The 19,477-nt window shown below is 49.0% G+C and overlaps 1 protein-coding gene across 3 annotated transcripts in view; it reads left to right on the top strand.

Moving 5' to 3' along the window:
- The window catches only part of ZEB2 (zinc finger E-box binding homeobox 2), a 173,979-nt gene that overhangs the window by 620 nt on the left and 153,882 nt on the right, over positions 1-19,477 (top strand). For all 3 annotated transcript variants that reach the window (XM_081167605.1, XM_081167604.1, XM_081167606.1), the window contains exon 2: positions 2,967-3,104. In XM_081167605.1, the coding sequence (XP_081023731.1) occupies positions 3,032-3,104 (73 nt within the window). In that variant the 5' untranslated portion in view covers positions 2,967-3,031. The remainder of the gene's footprint in view (positions 1-2,966; positions 3,105-19,477) is intronic.

Below are 19,477 nucleotides of genomic sequence, written 5' to 3'. Positions count from 1 at the left end.
TTCCGCTTCTCCCTCTCGTTCTTTCTCTCTTTCTCTCTTTCCCCCCGTCTTTTTCTTTTAAAAACAATTGCTGTCTTGGGGTCTGTTTTCCTTGTCTACAGCTAGGGAGGAAGTGGTGAGGTGGGGTGAGTTCTCATTTTTGAACTGAAATCTACATTTACTTGGGACCACTTTCTGAGAGAGAGAGAGGAAGGGAGTTGTTTCTGCCTGCAAACTGTTATTACCTAGGGTCTCCCTGCTCTACCAGGACATATACCCACCTGGCTTACCAGGTGGAAAAGGTTATTTTGCACCCCCCTCCATTTTTATTTTACGTTTTATGGTTCCCACCAGGAGTAGGGAAAGTTCGCCTTTCTATTATTCTTCGGTCTGTTGTGGGTTGTTGTTTTTTTAAAGCAGCATTCCGCTCGCTTCTCTTCGTCCTCACGTTTACACATCTTAAAGTTTGCACGTACCTGTTAATGATTTTCAAGCTGTGAACAAGACCAACACAGGCACGGCTGGATAATAAGATTTTAGTTGGGGCTTTGCTTTAAAAAGAACTCCCAGCAAACCAGCCCCACCAAATGTATTATTAGCTGGCTGCAGCTCTTAGGGTTAGTGGCAGGCTTCTATTTAGTCTCTTCCAAAGCAACCAAGAAAGTTTTTCTTTTCTTTTCTTTTTTTGCTGTTCTGTATGCTTAGTCAGTTTCATTTCTTGCTTTTATTTCTCTGAGACTGGGTGAAGTTAACACCTCAGCTTCTGGGATTCTCAACAAGAAGTGAAAGTAGTGACTGCAACTTGCTTAAAAGTCGTTTGTAGCACAAAAATTAAAAAAAAAATGTAAAGAGGGGAACAAAATCAGAATTCGCCCAGGAAGAGACGAGGGGTGGAGTAGAGGGACTTTGGTGAGATCCCAATTTTCACAATTTTTAGCAACCTTAAAAAAAAATGAATATCAAAGGGTAAGTAGGCAGTGAGAATCCTTGACGGTGATCCTCTCCATTGGTAGATTCTTAGAGAATTTCGCCACTTACCCAAGGATGCTTTCAAGGATCAGGTTGTTGTTTTGAATAATTTCTTAGCCTCCTGCTAGATCTTTTCTTTTAATGGAGAAGATAGTTGCTACAGAGTTAGAAGTCTCCAGCAAACATGAAATGGGGTGCTGATTCCCCTCGCTCTTCCACACACACATTTCAGTGGCTCAAGATGGGTTCATAGGCAGCTGAGTCCAAGACACAGGGCTGGCCTCGCTTGTGCCATCTTACACAGCCTTACCTGCACAACACAGTGCATTTGAAGCTAATCTCCAAACAACACACTGCCGCAAGGTTTATTTCATTTCATTTCTTCCTTTCTTAAATCGCCTTTAAAGTTAATAGGGAAACAACCACATAAAAGGAAGGGAAGAAATCCCCCTCCCCTTCTCCTGCCAGATCTGTAAAGTTCTGCGTTGTGCAGCCCATGCTTACTCGTAAGTAAGTTCCCCTGACTTCAGCGGGACTTGCTCTCACGCAAGTGCGGTGAGAGGTTTTCCAGCCTAAAGAGACGAGCCTGCGAGTCCATTTCTAGATGGCAAAAGCCTAGTATATAAATAAAAGGGGGGAGACAAAAGACGAGGTTAGGATAAATTTGGTCCAGGAGAGCAAGGGTTAATTGTCCTTGTTTTACAGTTTGCATCTGCTGCATCTTTTATAGTCTCTCTCTCTCTCTCTCTCTCTCTCTCTCTCTCTCTCTCTCTCTCTCTCACACACACACACACACACACACACACACACACACACACACTACCCAGTCCGCCTTCCTTGTTTAAACTCGTCCTTAAGTCAGAGTATGCTGGGTTGTGGTTGTTGTTGTTGTTTGTGTTGTGCTGTGTGGGTGCATGTTCTGAAGCTACAGCGTTTGCTTAGATCAGCCAGACAGCGAGGGGTTTCCTCGTTTCCCCAGTTTTGACAGTCTTAAAGCTCACATCCAGTATGCGGCCGTGTCAGCGAGAAAGTGCACCAGTTTTACAAGACTCTGTGTGTGTGTGTGTACACACACAATTTTTTAAAAATGAGATCCACTAATAAGACAGTCTCACAAGAGTAGTTTCACATCTCTCCCGCAACCCCTCTTCTTATTTTCTTTCTAAAGAAGGGAGGCTGAAATTACATTTGGGGAGGGGGGGGAGAACCCTGTGCAGGATATTGCCAGCGTGACTTTAAAAGTGTGAGAAACGCGGGGGGGGGGAGCGAGCGAGAAGGCAGATAAGCCTGTTCTTCTGCAGCTCTTATCAGTTCGCAGCCATATACTTTCAATATATATATATATTAAGGTGTCATTGGTTATGCAAACAAGAAACAGCGTCGTGAGGTCCTCAGTACTTTTCGGAGGAAAAAATCCGCCCAGCGATTTGAGTCAAGCAACGTTTTTTTTTCCTGTTTAAAAACTCACACACACAGAGAGAGAGAGGGAGACAGAAAACAAAACCATTAAAACCGAGTGCATTCCCTCTACGGGTCATGAGTCATTTCTGAAGATGTAATACTTGTGTGTGTGTGTCTGATCACTGGTGGTGGAGGGGGAGATAATAATAATGTTAATGTTAATAATAATAATAATAATAATAATAATAATAATAATAATAATAATAATGGGAGGTATTTTGTCTGTTAAAAGAAGAGCATGCATTTCAAAGAAAGAAAGAAAAAAGTCACCCCCACCCCCAGCCAGACACTTCCGAGGAAGGGCGAAAGGAGAGCGTGTGTGTGTTTTTGTGTGTGGCGCTGTGTGGTGCGCAAGGCGAGCGCTGCTGTGCACGGCGCCTGGGCTGCTCGGGGTGGGGGTCCTTCTTTTGTGCAGGGTGGGGAGGTGTCGGGGTGGGGGGTGGGGGGTTGCCTGTGGGGAGAGCCTCTCCGCTGTGTCCGTGGGCTCCCTTTGGCGCCGCGCGTTTGAACGGGATCTCGCCATGCCCACCCGGTGCCTCTGTTTGGTTGCTCCATAGAGTCTGCGTGCTGCTGAATCAGGGAGTCGAGTCCATGCGAGCTGCCATCTGATCCACTCTTATCAATGAAGCAGCAGATCATGGCGGATGGCCCCAGGTGTAAGAGGCGAAAACAAGCCAATCCAAGAAGGAAAAACGGTAAGGAGAGAAGGGAGCCGCCGGGGAAGGGCAGAGCGGGGGAGGGGGAAGCCCTCCATCAAACTTTTTTCCCTTCTTCATTTTTTTTCTTTTTTTCTACTTTGCGTCCTGGCGACACTTCGAGACGATTGCCGGCGGAGTGGGGAGGGGGGGGAGGTTTGGAGAAAAGGCAAGGAAATATGAAAGGAGGTGTGCGTATTTGGACGAGGGGGGTGTTGCTAGAAAGAAAGCAGCAAAAAGCCCCCCCAAACCCCCCCAATGCCCGCGGTGGGTTTGGAGCAGGGCGATCGCTTGCACCGCGGCGGAGAAAAGAGAGAGGAGGAAAGGGGGGGGGGAGACCCACCGAGAGAGAGAGAGAGAGAGAAAGAGAAAGAGACGGAGGGAGGGCGAGCTAGAGATCTGTCCGTCTTGTTTGTTGTGTATTTCTGGAGCGGAGAGAGCGAGAGTTTCAGGGAGCCCGAGAGAAAGTGAGTGGCAGAGAGGATCGGCGGTGGGGGATCCCAGGGCGTTGCTATTCCTGTGTGTGTCTGTGTGCCCCCCCCCCCGCGAGCGCTCCTTAAGATTTGGTTCGCTTCACACACACCCTCCACCCACCTCTTTCCTTCTTCTTTTTTTTGGGGGGGGGGGAGAAGTCCGATCAAAGTAGGCAGAGGGAGGGAAGGTCCCGGGGCTTCCTTGGAGGAGTTGATGGCGCGGGGCGGGGGGGAGATTCCTTAAGGAAGCGGAGCGGGGGTGGGAGACTCCGGGCGCTGAGAGGAAGGAAGAGAGAGAGGAAAGGAGATTCCTCCTCTCCCCCCCCCCTTCCAGTCCCCGTCGCTTCTCTTGGCTCAGGGCGTTGGGAAAAGCAGAAAGTTTCTCGCCTCTGGGGCGAGTTAGCTAACGGTCCCGGCTGCTGCGCTCCTGCGCCGGCGAGATCGCCCAAGAAGACCCGTTAGATTCCTCTCGCCCGCTCTCTTTCCTCTTCCCCTCCTTCCTTCCTTCTCTCTCCCTCCCTCCCTCTGGCCCCGCCGTTGTCTCTTTCTTGTTTCCCTTTGATCGCTGCCTTCACGGCCACAATCACCTCTCAGCCAAGCCAAGCCAAGCCAAGCCAGCCTTTCTCTCTCTCTCTCTCTCTCTCTCTCTCTCTCTCTCCCTCCCTCCCTCCCTCCCTCCCTCCACCCCCCTCCTCCTCTCACAAGACCCAGGGAAAGCAAAAGAGCTGAGGGTGAGAGAGAAAGAGAAAGAGAGAAAGAAAAGAAAAGGCACTTTGGAAAACGTCCGCTAGTTTTCACGTTGTCATAACCAGATCCTTCCTTGTGTTGTGGAGGGGGGGGGGAGAGAAGGAGGGAATGGACACACCGAGAAAGGAGGGGTGGATTACAGGGAGGGGGGCGATCTTTGAACAGCTCCATTAAAACACATACTGTACGCAGGAAAACCTCAACCGCTTAGCCAGACCCTGGGAAAAGCAGGGGGTGGGGGGAGGAGGAGGAGGAGGGAGAGCAGCGTGAGAAATCTGGAGCCGAGCGGGCGGAAGAGTTACTTTTCGGGGGCGGCCAAGGAAACTCCCTCTGTCGAGCAGGCAGCAGTCGGGAGGGTCGTGCGTGTCCCGCGCGTGGCCCTCTCTCCTCTGATCGCGGAAGAAGCGGACGGAGAGGGAGGGGTCCTGCGCGGCCCCGGGACATATCCTGCGTCGGATGTTTGGGGAGGGGGTTTCAGCTGCCCCCTTTCTCTCCAGGTCCTTCCTTTCTTATTTGAATCACAAGTTCCAAGTCTTCCCCCCCCCCCTGCGCAACTAAACACTCGCACACTCCAGCCCCACACCACTCCGCATGGCGCTTCCTTGGCCCTCACTCTGAGCAACTTTTCTCTAGAGTTGAGGGCGGGGGGGGGGGAGTTGAGCATGAGGAAGACCCTGGTGTAAACCCGAACCGATGTTGCTTGCAATATTTTGGGGCTGGCGGGGGGGGGCAAGAAAGGAAAGGAAACACAAAGAGAAAGATGGGTTACAAACAAATGTGGGCGAGTTTTTGTGCGTTTCCCCCGTCGCTGGGGAGGTGTGAGAGAGGGACTTTTCAGGGCAGAAACTCCTGGCGAAGTGCGCCCCACGGGCTGCCGTGTCTCCACTCACCCCATCCCACCTCCCCGGGGCTGCTTTCCAAAAAGGCAAAAAAAACAAAGTCTAAACAATATATTCGGGCATCTTCTTCTCTCCCCCCTGCTTTTCCGCGTTCCCCGCCACTTTCCCTTTTAGCCTGGTGCCTGCCGTTATTTAAGGTGGTCCTGGCGAAAGAGGCACTTTTCCTGCCCACCCTCTCTCACCCGTCGCTTGTAATTTAGAAGACGTTTAAAAGCACTCCTAAGCTTTCTTTCACCTCTTTTGTACGAATATTATCATTATTATTATTATTAAGCTGATTTGCTTACAACCACTGTCTGCTGTAGGGCTTTCCTCCCCCCCCCCCTTCTATCCTTTACAAAAATGTTAAAAGAGCAAACCTTTTATGTCAACTATGCCGTCCTCTCCGCCGCCGCTCCCCCCCCCCCACCTCGCGCGCCACACACACAGGATATGTTAAATATCACATGGAATGAGATTCAGGCTTGGCATTCTTGATTATTGGGAAGGGTGATGTGGTTCAAGCCAACCTTCTTTCTCTTCCCCGTGCGCGTGTATAAGACTGAAAGCGTGTCCAGTGTGGTGTGGTGAATATCTGCATGTATGATCTATCTGCATGTTCAGTGTTTCCTCCTGACAGTTTGTTCCAAGAGAGGGAGAGAGAGGTGACATTAGCAGCGTGGAGATCAGGCATGAGATGCATACAGGAAACACAGGCATCATTAGAGCAATGCAGAAAGACCCCTGAGGAATAGTCATTCTGCTTCTCCCCCCCCCCCCCCCACATTATTCTGGGTGTCTTGAGAGAGAGGCAGGGAGCGCCTCTTGCCAGGTGAAAGTAACCTGTGTCTTTTAGACTCTGCAAACTTCTTCTAAAGTCTAACCACTGTTTGACTCCAAGTGTCAAACCTGCGAGGGTGGTGTTGCACTTAAAACCAACCCACAAAAAAGCAGACATCTTTCTCTGCTTGATGATGCGCGTGTTTTCTCGTTAAGCCATGTCTCAAGTGAGAACTATTCGAATTTTGAATAGCAGGTAGATACAGTACATCAGGGGTGTGTTTTCTTCTCATTCTCCTCCACCCTCCTTCCTTTTCATCTCTCTCTCTCTCCTATTTTTTCCTCGACAAACACGTATTGGCCCCTTTGGGATTTGCTGGGGATTTATCTGAACGGGAGTGGATTTCTCTCTTCCACCCCCCACCCCCTTCTTTTGGATTCCTGGAAAAGATGTCACTTTGCTGTGGTTGTGTTTTTTCTGATAACATTACACAGAACGGTGCTAATCGAAATCAGGGAGAAGAAATTCAGGGGCAGCTCATGAGAATCAAAATATTTGTGGCTTCATTAAAAAAAAGGGGGGGAGAAGCTTCTTTTTTTTAAAAAAAAAAAGCATAAACTAGGCTGATGGAATTTTATTTATTTGTGCAAGGTTTGTCCCCCCCCCCCAATTATTTTTAAAGCAAGGGCAAATCATGATGGGCAGAATGAAGACCTTAAGCAGAGGTCCGGAGAGCATTCGGGGCAGTGTGTGCGCACCTATTTAAGTTTTAAGATGAAATGCTGCTTCAAATCACGATAGGCTTGTTGTTGTTGTTGTTGTTGTTCTCAAGCGAGCAAGTTCATAAATTGACTTAGAGGAGAGAAGGAAGTGGCGTGGGAGTGTGATGCGGAGATGTCCAGATTTGTGTGGCTGAAATGAGGGCAGAAAGGGGGAACCGTTTCCTTTTAACGTGGTCTCCCTCCAGAGGAGCTGGCGCTTGTAGGAGCTCAGAAGAACCCGCAGCAATCCAGGAATGCCTGTCGGTTTTTCAGGAAAGTTCAGTCAGATGATTCCCAGTCGCCTGACTCGCTGTGAATTGAAACACTTTCTCTCTGCGAGCAGGAGGCAAACCCCCAAGCTGCCTTCTATTTGCTTTTTTTTTTTTTTTTTTTTGCTTCCCTCTCCCTCTCCAACCCCCACCCCACCCTCTGCGTCCCCCTCCCCTCCCTTCTCTGCCCCTGGGAGATCCACCACCATCTCCACTGCCAGGCGAGCTGCAAACTTCCCCCAAGTTTTTGCTCTTGCTGTGGCGGCTGATGCTTAGGGTGTTATGGGCCCCCTTTGGAGAGGAAAAAGATGCTGCGACTGATGTGATCACGGGGTGACCTCAGTCCTCTCCCCATCAATTTTCTCTCCTGTCTCTCTGAGAGATGGTGAGGGTTAGGGTTTTGGCTGGTTTGAGGGTTTGGTTTTGGTTTATTGAAAAAGCAAAAGAGCCACGGGTTGGGGATTCGGATCTCTGCAGCGCAGGAGCGTGGAGCAAAACCCCTGGCAAAGTTGACTTCCTCCTTCTGCCCTTAGTGAGGGGGTTCCTTCACAAAGTTCTTCCCGATCGTTTGGAGGAATGGGAGCAAGGCTCGCGTGTCCCATCTCCCCATCCCCAAAAGAGCAGGCCAAGCAAGCGGGCAGCCTCGCTCATCTCTCGCGTCCGGGAACCAAACTGACAGCAGCCTCGACAAGCCTCTCTCTCGAGAGCGGCTTGCCAGCTCCCCAAAAAGATGGGGGGGAAGAGACGGGGGGAAGATTCCCAGCCACATTCCTAGTTGAGAAATAACATCGTGTGTGTGTGTGTGTGTGTGTGTGTGTGTGTGTGTAGGGTGCAAATCTGAGGGCAACGGAGAAAAACAGTGAGAGCGAGTGGGATGCTTTTTTTTGGTTGGTTAGTTGTATTTTTTTAATTTTTTAATTACTTTTTGGACGTTTCAGGAACAGCTGGGGGAATGGTCCCGAGGCAAGCCTTATTATTATTATTATTATTATTATTATTATTATTATTATTATTATTTTACAAGTGCGAAAATCCACAGCAAAGAGATCCTTTTATTTTGAAAAGTTGAGTGATCTCTGAAGATACTGCATTCTCCTCCTCCCTCCCCCTCCAACATGGCTCTCGTATTTGTGTACTGCAGACCCACATATATGCGTGCTTCTGTATATAAAATATGCATCTCTGTCTATATGAATGACACATTCACGTGTGTGTGTGTGTGTGGCACTCCAGAGAAGAGGCCAAGGTGTGCACCGCCTGTCATCCTTCTCACACCCGAGCAAAGCGAGGCGCCCGGAGAACACAAGGGGCTGTTTCCCCCCTGTCAAGGTGGATGTATTTATTTTAGTTTGAGGTTCTTGGCGGGCAGAGATGGAAGTCCTCAAGAGAATCTGTTAACTCTCCTTTCCCGTAGATCAAGTGCCGTCTAAAAACGTGTCGCCTCAGAGTTTGGGACTCGTCTTAGAAAGTCACCCCCCGCCCCGTCTAATATTTCCCCCACCATTTGTCGTATATTCTCTCTCTCTCTCTCTCTCTCTCTCTCTCTCTCTCTCTCTCTCCAGTTCTTACAGATGAATCAGGGAAATGGAGTAGAGCCTTCTTCATTTTTAAGCACGTAGGGTTGGCAAATCGCAGGGGAGTCTAAAAATCAAGCTTTGTGTGTACTGAGGGGCAGTGGTGGGGGGACGACTCCCTAAGGGCTGGAAGCGAATCTCTCTACCTCTCTCTCTCTTTCTGTCTCTCCCTCTCTCCTTTAAAAGTGGGAAGAGTGTTGAGTCCCTGAAAGGCATCAGGCATGTTTGGCCTCCACAGCATCTGGGCTATCTGCATTATCCCCCGTTTGCTTTTAAGGTGCATTTTCTCCTCTCTGAAAGGGACGCCTTTGTCCTCTCCTGCCCACCCCCCCCCCAGCCGCAGAACCCCCACCCCCACCTCACCCCCGAGCCGGTTGGGCTTCCCAAGGTAGACCCTATTTTGTGCCTGTCACGCAGCGGAGGGAGTTTGCAGGTTCGCAAGTTGCCCACAGACAATTGATTGTCTGCCCTAATGTGTTTCATTTACATGTTTATAACGTCAATAGTGCTGGGGTGTCCACCGTACCATTCATCCAGGCATTCTCACAAGGGTACAATTGTCTGAATGGCGAAGTCAGACACCTTTTTGATTGCTCTTTAGTTGTCTTTTTTAGACAACTAGAGCGGGGGGGGGGAGAGAGAGAGAGGTCTCTGAGGCAGAAACACTAGTTGAAAACGTGCAGCATTAAATGTTACCAAGAAACAGATGGGGAGGGGAGGGGGAGGGAACCCCCCTCTGATATATAAACGAAACCACCAATTCTAAAGGGGAAAAGGAAGGGGATAAAACCATGATCCCCCCCTCCAAAAAAAAGTCTCATTAACTATTTTTGTGCGCGCGCCCGCGCCTGTAGTTTCCCTTACCATTTTAATTATTATTATTTTTAATCAATGGATGTAGACACCCGCCCTCCCCGTTCTTAAAAGCTTAAGGACAATCCTCGGGAAGGAAGCATCCCTGAACTCCGAAAGGTTTGCTTCAGTGTAAGGATTTGGCTGCTCCGCAAGCCACCCGCCCCAAATCAATGCACGTGTGTGTGTGGACTGTGGATACATATTTAGCGATAGCAGCGCCGCTGCGCGCTGGGCCGGATGAGGAGGCAGCTTCTGTCTATTTAAGCAGCAGAAACTTTGCGAAGCTAAGTTCCCAGTGGTTCCTCGTGGAAAAGCCTAGGCTTTCTATTTGGATTTATCGTTGCAGAACCTAAGTTAAGCGAAGTTGGGGTTGGGTCTGAGGCGTTGCAATGGCAATGCAAACCATTATTATTATTATTATTATTATCCTCAGGTGTGTTGGATGATTTCATCTTCCCTTTCTCCACCCCACCCCCGCTAAATGCCCTGCTGTCTGTTCTCTCCTGAGGTCGCTTCTGATGGAGGCGGGCTTGGATTAGCCTCCTTTGCCTCCACCACTCAGCGGCCCTATCTTCTTCATTCATATCAATTAGATGTCTAATGTAGCCCTATAGAGCCCATATGGAGGCACCAAGGAAAGGCAGGTTTCACATTACACTCCGAAGAGAGGAAGGAGGCGGAGGGGTCGGGTGGGTGGGTGGGTGGGTGGGCGCCATTCCCTTCCACCTCTAAAATTAAGACAAAACCAGAATTATCCAACCCCTGAGAAACAAGGTGGCTTATTTCCTCTCTCTTCAAGTTTGGAATTTTATTTTATTTTATTTCTTTAAAGTGAAGAAATCTCAAACTTTGTAAGAAAATAAATAAATATTTGAGCTGTGAAAACAAAACACCATGCCTGTTTTGTGGACGGCTTTTTTATTTTTATTTTCGCGTATGCCTACCAGGGAAGACACACACACACACACACACACCGAGGCACACACACAGAGCGAGTAGCTGCACCGTTAGCTGAACCCCTGACACGGCGGTCTTTTGAATGCCTTAGGTATGATTTCACTTTCGCTCACATCAATGCTGACCTGAATGCCTTTCATATCTGATCCGCTGTGTCTCTCCCAGTAAACATCCCCTGAGGGGAGAACAAAGAAAGGGTCTCTTCTTCTTCTTAATCACAATTCAGTCCATTCACCCGCCGGCAGGCTAGATTTGCATTCTGCAACAGAAAGCCAAGATGAAAAGAGAAAAAAGAGAGGAGAAAGAGAGAGGGAGAAGAGAGAGGGAGAGAGGAAAGGGGGGAGGAGGAGGAGAAGAAGAAGAAAAAGGAGGAGAGGAAGAAGGAGAAGAAGAGAGGGGGCAAGAGCAGAAGGGTGGAGGCTGAGTCAAATAGCGGAGGTGTTTTGTAGCTGTTTGTTGGGCTTCCCCTAGTTACAAGCCTTATATAGCTGCCCGGCCTTCGCTCTTCTGACAGGCAGATAGTGTTACAAGATGGCATGCGGGTACTATTCATGGCCACTCGCCGCGAACACTTGAGGTAGAAAGTGTCAGGGAGGGGATCAAATGCCTCTCTCACCCTCCACGGACAAGGCTGCCGGCAGTCTGGGGCTGCAGGGCAGGTGGGCGCAGGTCGCCACACGTTTGGCCCTGAGGGCTCTCCGCGCCTTTGGTTTTCCCTTTCCCGAGTTGGACTGGGCGCACGTTTCCACTCATTCCCATCTTAGTTTCACCTGGTCGGGAGCTTCTAAGGCTGGAACCCGAAGCAGTTGACACCAAGACCTACCATCCTCTGCATGTTCAGTCCTCTCCCCGCCCATCTTCGCGGTCCCTGGGACTTACTCCCCACGGAAGCGTGCGCTTTAGCATCGCAGACTTGGAGGAGAAAGTTCTGCGCGCGCGCAAAATAACTCGGTTGCTTTCGGAACATCAGGGTGCTGCTACCTGCAAGTGAGGAATGCGTTGTTTGCAGGATCCGTGGCTCCCACCCCGAAGTCATTACCTCGGAATAGCAGCCACAACGCAACCTGATATTAATAAGCGGGTTGAGGATAGGAATGTGGTCGCATAACTTCCTCGGAAGAAATGCCCGTCGTGTTCCTCGTGGCATTGCTTGCAAGCAAACGCGGATGCATTTTCACGCCGATGTCAGAGGTGTGAACGATCCTGTTCACTCTACACGGGATTAGGCAGGAAATCTGAATAATTAAGGACTTGCTTAAATCAGTCTAAGGGAGCCACGATTGGGCCCTAGCCTGCTAACTGGGAAGTCAGTCCCCCTGGGATTTATCCGGACCTAATCGGCAAGGCTTTGCATCCAAAGTTTGCGGCCTAATTCCACTTCTAAGGAAGTTTCATTGAAAGGAATTGCACTCCCATTTAAGTGAACGTGTTCAGGATGGGCTGTTAAACTTTCTAAAAGTATATTTCAGATTGGTTAAACATCCACCTGTAGATCAGTGCGATTTGTCCATATAATGTGGGGGAGCCAGCCCGACCATTACACCCACCCAACCCAATTTCTATTTACAAAAATTAAACTTGCTTTAAGCAAATCCATTGACCTGTTATTCCCCTAAGCACACATTCTGAGAAGCTGGCCCTGCTGAATTGAGTGAGACTTGTTCCTATGCAATGTCCTTTTGGTTTGCAAAACTAGTTTGAATCATCAATTATATGCATTAGTACTGTTCGGTACTGAAATTCTACTTTCCCCAAACCGATTAATTAACCCAGTTGCTGTTGTTTTTTAACCTACAATAATAATCCGTGACTCTCCACTGAATCGATTAATCTCTTTTATTAATAGATGGATAGAGCACAGCTAGCTCTTACTGTTCTTTCTCCATGAACTAAGGGAGATGGGTTAGGGAGAGAGATGTCTGGTCCATAAGAGGGGAAGAGGAGCATAACTTGCTCCTACTTTCAAGCCACAGATGGTGAACGGAATCGAGGTGCTGATCAATAGACACAATCATAGTATTAATCGAAGGGGGCTTTAGCTTGGCCTGTTGTTGCTACATAATCTCAAATTTGCAGCTGGAAAGCACACGCACAGGTATCCTAACTTTCTCATAACTTATTGTGACCAGGTGCTACACCCTAGCCCAATCCCTACTTTTGTTAATTTTCGAAAAAATATTTATCTTTTAAAATCGATTTCTGTAACAACAACAACAACATTTTGAATGTTCCTAAGTTATTGTTAGGCTCTAGTCAGTCAGTCACACACACACACACACACACACACACACACACACACACACACACCGTTCTTTACTAAGAGAGAGATTATTTATAACTAGAACCTGCTTACTGAGAAGTATTTAAGCCCTTTCAGGGAGAGCTGTCAAATTTTGCCTGTGTTCTTCGCCTCCATTTGCAGCAAGTTTTAAAAAAAGATGGAGAGAGGAGATGGGGGAGGATCTGCAACTGCTAGGCTTGAAATAACTGGGCTAGAAGAGCAGAAATCTTAAGTGACAACTTTTCAACCACACTATCTCTTGGCTACCAACCTGTCATTTTTCAGGGCCACCCCGCCCGCATCCCCCCCTTTTGGTTGTTTGTTTGTAGCGGTTAAAAAAGGAAAGATAGTAACAGCTTTTCCTCCCTCCACCCCAATATCTCATCGGCAACTAGATTAAACGTGCTAAAGGAAACGAGAGAGAAAGAGAGAATATGTCGGAAGAGTGTGAAAAGATTTCTCCTTTTTCTTAGAGATGCTGGGGCGGCCTTTCTCTTCCTCTCCCAAAAGGAGCGCACCCCAACTAGGGGATGTTACCGGTGGAAGGAGGGAGGCATGTGACACAGATTCCTGATTTACACCAAAAGATTTGCAGAATTTGAAAAAGAGATTATCTCTGCACCTTCCACCCCAGACTCTCACCCCTCCTCTTTTTTTGTCCACCCCTATGACCCAAGCAGTGGAGGATTTAGGCAGATTTACTTCAGTAAACACCTTGAACACTTGGGGTGAAAGCATGAGCCTGTTTTGGGGGGGGGGGAAGGGAGGCTTTTGTTAAATGAGGTGCTGGGATAATGCTTTGCCAAGCAGCTGTGATATTAACTTACGCAGAAGCGAGGTTTTCTCTCTTTTTTGGGGAGGGGGGAGCTGTTTAACTCCTCGCGTGCCGTTCACTTGCACTCATCAGATATGACGGCATGTTCTCGGGACTTTTATCTTCGAGCTATGACTGTTCATAAATGACAGACAGAGGGAAAAGCTTGGCATATTCCCATGGACTGTTAAACCAACAGCATTGCACACTTACAGCGCAGTAGGTGCAGCAGCAATCCTGTCTACACGCTCAGCTGGGAGCAAGTTGCGCGGGATTCAGTGGGACTGACTCCTAAAGGACTCATCCCCTAGGCTCGCGCTGATCCACGTGGTGTAGGTGTGGATCTGAAGCTCGAGTTAAATCTGGGATCACTAAAGCTTCCCGCAAACCAGCAGGGGAACCTGTGGCAAGCAACTCCAGCCTTGCCCTATCGCCAACTTCCCAAAGGCAGAAAGGTGCTTGTCTTGCATCTTTAACCTGTTTCCATGATTCCCCCCCCTTAAAGTTCCATTAATTTCAGGGGAGCTTCTCGGCTGAGGTGTCTCAGCCTTGGGAGCAGAACAGCACCTTGACTTCTTCTCCTTCTCATCCCCTCAGAATCTTCACTCTGGTCCCAGAGAACCAGCGGATTTGGGTTCAGGCATCTTGGCCCCGGAGAGACACGTGGGAATGTCACTCCTTTCGAACTCAGAGTTGCTCTCAACTATCAGGATGCGTAGATTTTGTCATAGTTTCTACAGGTTATTTTATTTCCTTCTTCCTTTCTAAAAAAAAATATCGCCAGGTTTCTTTCTCTCCACCCTCCCTCTTCTACATTTTTTGGGAGGAGGGGGGCATTAAAAAAACCCTGTAGGTGTCAACGTTAGAACAGCCACAAAACGTGTGAGAAAGTAAAGGGTATGAGACATGACAGAATTAAAGGTGTTTGCTATGTTGTTACCCGTGTGTCAAGTTGGCAAACCTCCCTTTTGTCACAGCCTCCTGGTGCTTTCTGATAGCGTGCCGATCATTTTCTTGCTTTTCTTTCTAGGTTGATGCAGCAGTTTTGAACCGGGATGCGAGTGGGATTGTGCGGGCGGGGGCCGAGAGAGAGAGAGAGAGAGAGAGAGAGAGAGAGAGAGAGAGAGAGAGAGAGAGAGAGAAGGGGAATGCAAAATGTGGTGCACGCGTTACTATTCCTGCAAGCCTGGCTCCTCCATGTCGAGTCTCTCTCTCTCAATCTCTCTCTCTCTCTCCCCCCCCCCCGCAATCCCTGACTCCAGCTTCTCTCTCAAGGAAGCCTCCTTCCTTGCCTGCTTTTGCCTCTCAACCCCAGAGCAGCAGCAGCAGCAGCAGCAGGCGCGTTTCTAGGATCTGGCAATGGAGCGCAGCTTGGCAGGAATGCCAACTGCCAAATCATCCCATAATTATGCTTTATGTCGTTTTAGATGAATGACCGAGCATGCAGTATTCCTTTGGAAAGGGTTGGGGTAGGGGCAGAAATATCTGGAAAAGCAAGAGCTATTTAAAACAAGCCCTCACCTCAAATCTATCTATCATCTATCTATCTATCTATCATCTATCTATCTATCTATCTATCTATCTATCTATCTATCTATCTATCTATCTATCTATCTACTAGACTTTCAACAACCTGGTCAGGATCACCGTTGGAGAGCTGAATTAAAGTGATCCCATTTGTGATCTAATTGAGGTTGGCACCGTCCGTTGCGGTAGCAATAAGCGCAAGGCAGCAGCGCGTCCGAATCCCAGAACCGCAGCAATTGCGATCTGGCGCTGGAAACCGGAGCTGCAACGGGGGCGGGGGCTGCTGGTGGTGATGGTGGTAGACTACTGAGATGTGAAACGTAGCTTCGATCCTCCACCGTCCCCTGCGCACCCGAAAACCACAAGGCCCCTCTGCCCAGCTCTTTTAACTCCGCGCGTCGCGGTTTGAAAGCGGGAAAGTGGAACGCGCCAGGACAGGCGCGCAGGCAGGGGAGGTTGGCCGAGGAGGTTTGCGCACCGCTTCTCCTGCCCTTAGCAAAGAGCCCAGCCAGGCGCTGGTCCCTGTCTAGACTGCAAAAGTATACCTTCCCTCCCCTGAGCTCCCGATTGAATCAAGAGAAGCGACTGCAGAGCCGCGATAGAACAGGAGCAAGCCTTCCCCCTCTCCAAAAAAAATAATCACCCATCCTATCCTATATTTTAATCTAATCTGCGCGGGGTCCAGGAATGCATATTATGGGGGGGGGGGGCGAGGAGCGTTTACATACGGGAGGGTAGTGGGACGGGTGTGCGTGTGTTGTTGTTGTTGGGAGTCACTTGGCAGCGTGGAAAAGTTGCAGCTCGAAAGAGAGGCGAGAATGTTGCCACCTGACTAGGCGTGGGGGAATCCGTTGTGACTCCGTATTCCGATCCGAATTTAAAAGCGTATTTGTGGGTAGGGGGAAAAAGAACTTATACAAATACTGTGCTGTTTGCAGCGAAGGGTGACAAGTGTTGGATGTGTGTGAAAGGAGTTCAGCGTGTAGCCTCCTGGAATTGGGACTGATTTTGAAGAAGCCTGTTTATACGGACGCCTTTGAAACAGGAGCACATTCGGCGCGCTGGAGTTTTCCAAGCGTATTGCTACCTTTAGTCTTCTTAGATATCCAGTGATTATGTGGAGAGTGTTGTGCTATGTGCGCTGGTCGCGTCCCCCCCCCCCTTAACCCACCAACGCACACTTAACATTCTTATTCAGTGGGTGTTAGGTTAGTTCGACTCTTTCCACTTTCCAGCTTCACTAACGAACCAGAGTTGATAGGGTGTGTATGGTTGCGAGCAAGCAATTAATTAAAACAGAATTGGAAGTTCTTTTACTCTTTGTTATTGGGGCACTGGAGGAAAGGGCGGCTGGGGGTGGGGGCGCGGAGAGACGGGAGAAATAAACTGGAATAGATTATCACCACATCAGGCAAGAGACCAAAGTGAGCTCGGTAGACAGAGAGCGCATTTTTCTGGGACAGTCCGGCAAAAGCCCTTCCTTTCTGCCGCCGCGGGAGCTGGGCAAGGGGTGCATCGCTGTGATACTTGGAAACGTGGCAGTGCGTAGTTGTTCCGCGGTCTATACTTGTGCCTCTTCACATTTTCTCTCCCGCTTCCTCCAGTCGCACACGCCATGGGTTTGATTTTGGGTGGGAATGAACCCCAGGCAAGGTGCAAAGCAAGAGAAAGAATCAGTACCAGGACGAGGAGATGTAGATACTGTATTGCAGAGCCTCTGACCTGGATGGTTCCGTCTTCCTCCTCCTCCTCCTCCTCCTCCTCCTCCTCCTCCTCTAACAAGTGAGTGGATTTCAGCCACTTCAAATGCTTCAGCAAAAGACTCGGCTGGCTTCAGGTGGCTCCACCCAAGAGGCATTAGTTCATGGGATCCAGAGCAGGGTCTCTAGCTCTTCCTCCGGGCTTGGCTTGACACATGGTGATGCTGGCCGGCACTTCCTTGGCAATTGCAACAACAGGCCAGGCCAGGCAGAATTTGTCCCGCTGGATCCTTATTCTGGAAGGCAGTCCCACAGGTGTTGATGACAACCCAAGCAAGATTTCTTTGATTTCTGCCTTACTTGGCCAGTCATATGACAGCCGAATTATTCAGGCTCCCATTAATTTCCCCTTCCTCTTTGGGGATTAAATGTAGTTGCACTTCTTCTCCTTGACCTCTGTGTGCTTCAAAAAGGCATAAATGCCAGCCCTGTTATTCACTGTGGGTTAAACCACAGAGCCTAGGGCTTGCTGTTCAGAAGGTTGGCAGTTCGAATCTCCGCAACTGGGTGAGCTCCGGTTGCTCAGTCCCTGCTCCTGCCAACCTAGCAGTTTGAAAGGACACAGTGCAAGTAGATAAATAGGTACTGCTCCGGCGGGAAGGTAAACGGCGTTTCCGTGCTTCTCTGGTTTGCCAGAAGCGGCTTAGTCCTGCTGGCCATATGACCCGGAAGCTGTCTGTGGACAAACGCCGGCTCCCTTGGCCAGTAAAGCAAGATGAGCGCCGCAACCCCAGTCATCCACGACTGGACCTAACGGTCAGGGGTCCCTTTACCTTTACTGGCCTCTTAGGCTGCAACTATGTACACTCAGTGTGAGGAACCTCCTGATGTGGTCGGACTTCATTTCCCATCAGCCCCAACCAGTGCCTAGGGATGATGGGAATTCCAGTCCAGCAACATCAGCAGGGCCACAGGTTTCCCCATCTCTGCTGTGTCCGTTTACCTGGGAGTAAGTCCCACTGAAATCACTGAGGCTTACTTCTAAGTTATTGTGACAGGGGTGTGCAGGGATGTGCAGTTAACCTGATTTTCCATTTAGCTCACAAAACAAGCAAACAAAAACATGAATTGAAATGGAGTGGAAGGCTGTAGATTCCATGAAGTCTGGCACCCCAGTTTTGAGCTGTGTTTGGTTGCAAGGGAAATCTGTTGATGCCCATTAAATTCACTTTCAAGGAGGTGTGCTTGCATCCGAATCCCGTTTAAATCTGTGCAACTGTATGGGTTTAAGCAGGCTGAATTTGAAGTAGGTTTCATGTATGGGCAACCAGGGTAATTATAAAGTAGCAGAAAGAGTGGATCCTGACAACCACACTGCCAGGCAGTCTGCATGATCCATCTAATCCGCATTCTTAACTGAGAGCACCTGGAAAATTTAGCAACCTGTATTATTTGATTGGGGTGGAAGAGAGCATGCATAGATGCCTTCTCTGCTGTAATATATGATGTGACACCTGCTGTGGGATATACCTGTACTGTATCTCTAACATCAAGTAATATTTCTAATCTTGCGTTCAATCGTATATACATAACAAGTGGTTTGGTAGGAACTATAATTATGAAGACTACCTATGCTTTAGGGACAGGGAAACTGAGGCACAGAGGCCTGGTTTAAGAATACTGTACGTTTAAAAAAGAAGCTCCAGTTCAGGCTATTGGAGTAGAGGCAGGTAAGAAAGGATGAATGGGGAGGTGGAGGTTCAGGACTAGAGTCAAGTAATAGAATCATAGAGTTGGAAGGGACCCCGAGGGTCATCTAGTCCAGCCCCCTGCAATGCTGGAAACTTTTGCCCAACGTGAGGCTCGAATCCCTGAGATCACGCTCCACTGACAGGCACGGCCACAACATGCAGAAGTATAATAATAATAATAATAATAATAATAATAATAATAATAATAATTTATTATTTATACCCCGCCCATCTGGCTGGGTTTCAACAAAACACTAAAATACAATAACCCATTAAACGTTAAAAGCTTCCCTAAACAGGGCTGCCTTTAGATGTCTTCTTAAAGTTTGGTAGTTATTTTTCTCTTTGACATATGGTGGGAGGGTGTTCCACAGGGCGGGCGCCACTACCGAAAAGGCCCTCTGCCTGGTTCCCTACTTGGCTTCTCACAGTGAGGGAACCGCCAGTATGTGGTGGTGGAGAACCTGTGGTTACCCAGTGGAGAGGGGAGGTATTCTGTGCACGCACTAGGGCACATCCCAAGACCAAGGCCTGAAAACTTGCCATGGGGTGCAACTAGGGCTCCAAGTCAGGCCCAGAGAGGAGTCTCGGTTCTCTTACTCATCTGTACAACAAACACGCGCCTTCGAGTTGCTGTTCCAAAAGGGAACTGAGTCTCTTTGCCCCCAATTTGCAGGAAAGTTGGGGACCATAGCACTCAAACTACGCAGGCGCGGAGAAAGAAGCCAAGCCCAGGCATCTTGAATGAGGGGCGGGGAAAGCCTGGCAACAGCTTCTCTGATTGGCCGGGGCGCTTCTCAAACCCTAACCCTACACCGCGCCCCGCCCCTCTTCGCATGCCCTTCGTGCTGCAGATCGGAGGCGGATCGTCAATCCATCCATCCCTCCATCCATCCCCTTTTCCCACGCGGATCGGATAAGGCTGGTTCAGCTCTTTTAATTCTTTGTCTCTCCGGCCAAGACAAATAAACCCAGGCGAGTTTTCGAAGTTTTTTAGCGTGGCAA

This window comes from Podarcis bocagei, assembly GCF_964188305.1.
Source record: "Podarcis bocagei genome assembly, chromosome: 1".
NCBI classification, from domain to species: domain Eukaryota; kingdom Metazoa; phylum Chordata; class Lepidosauria; order Squamata; family Lacertidae; genus Podarcis; species Podarcis bocagei.
Note: the sequence above shows the minus strand (reverse complement) of the source record. Positions and strands in the feature narration are given on the sequence as shown.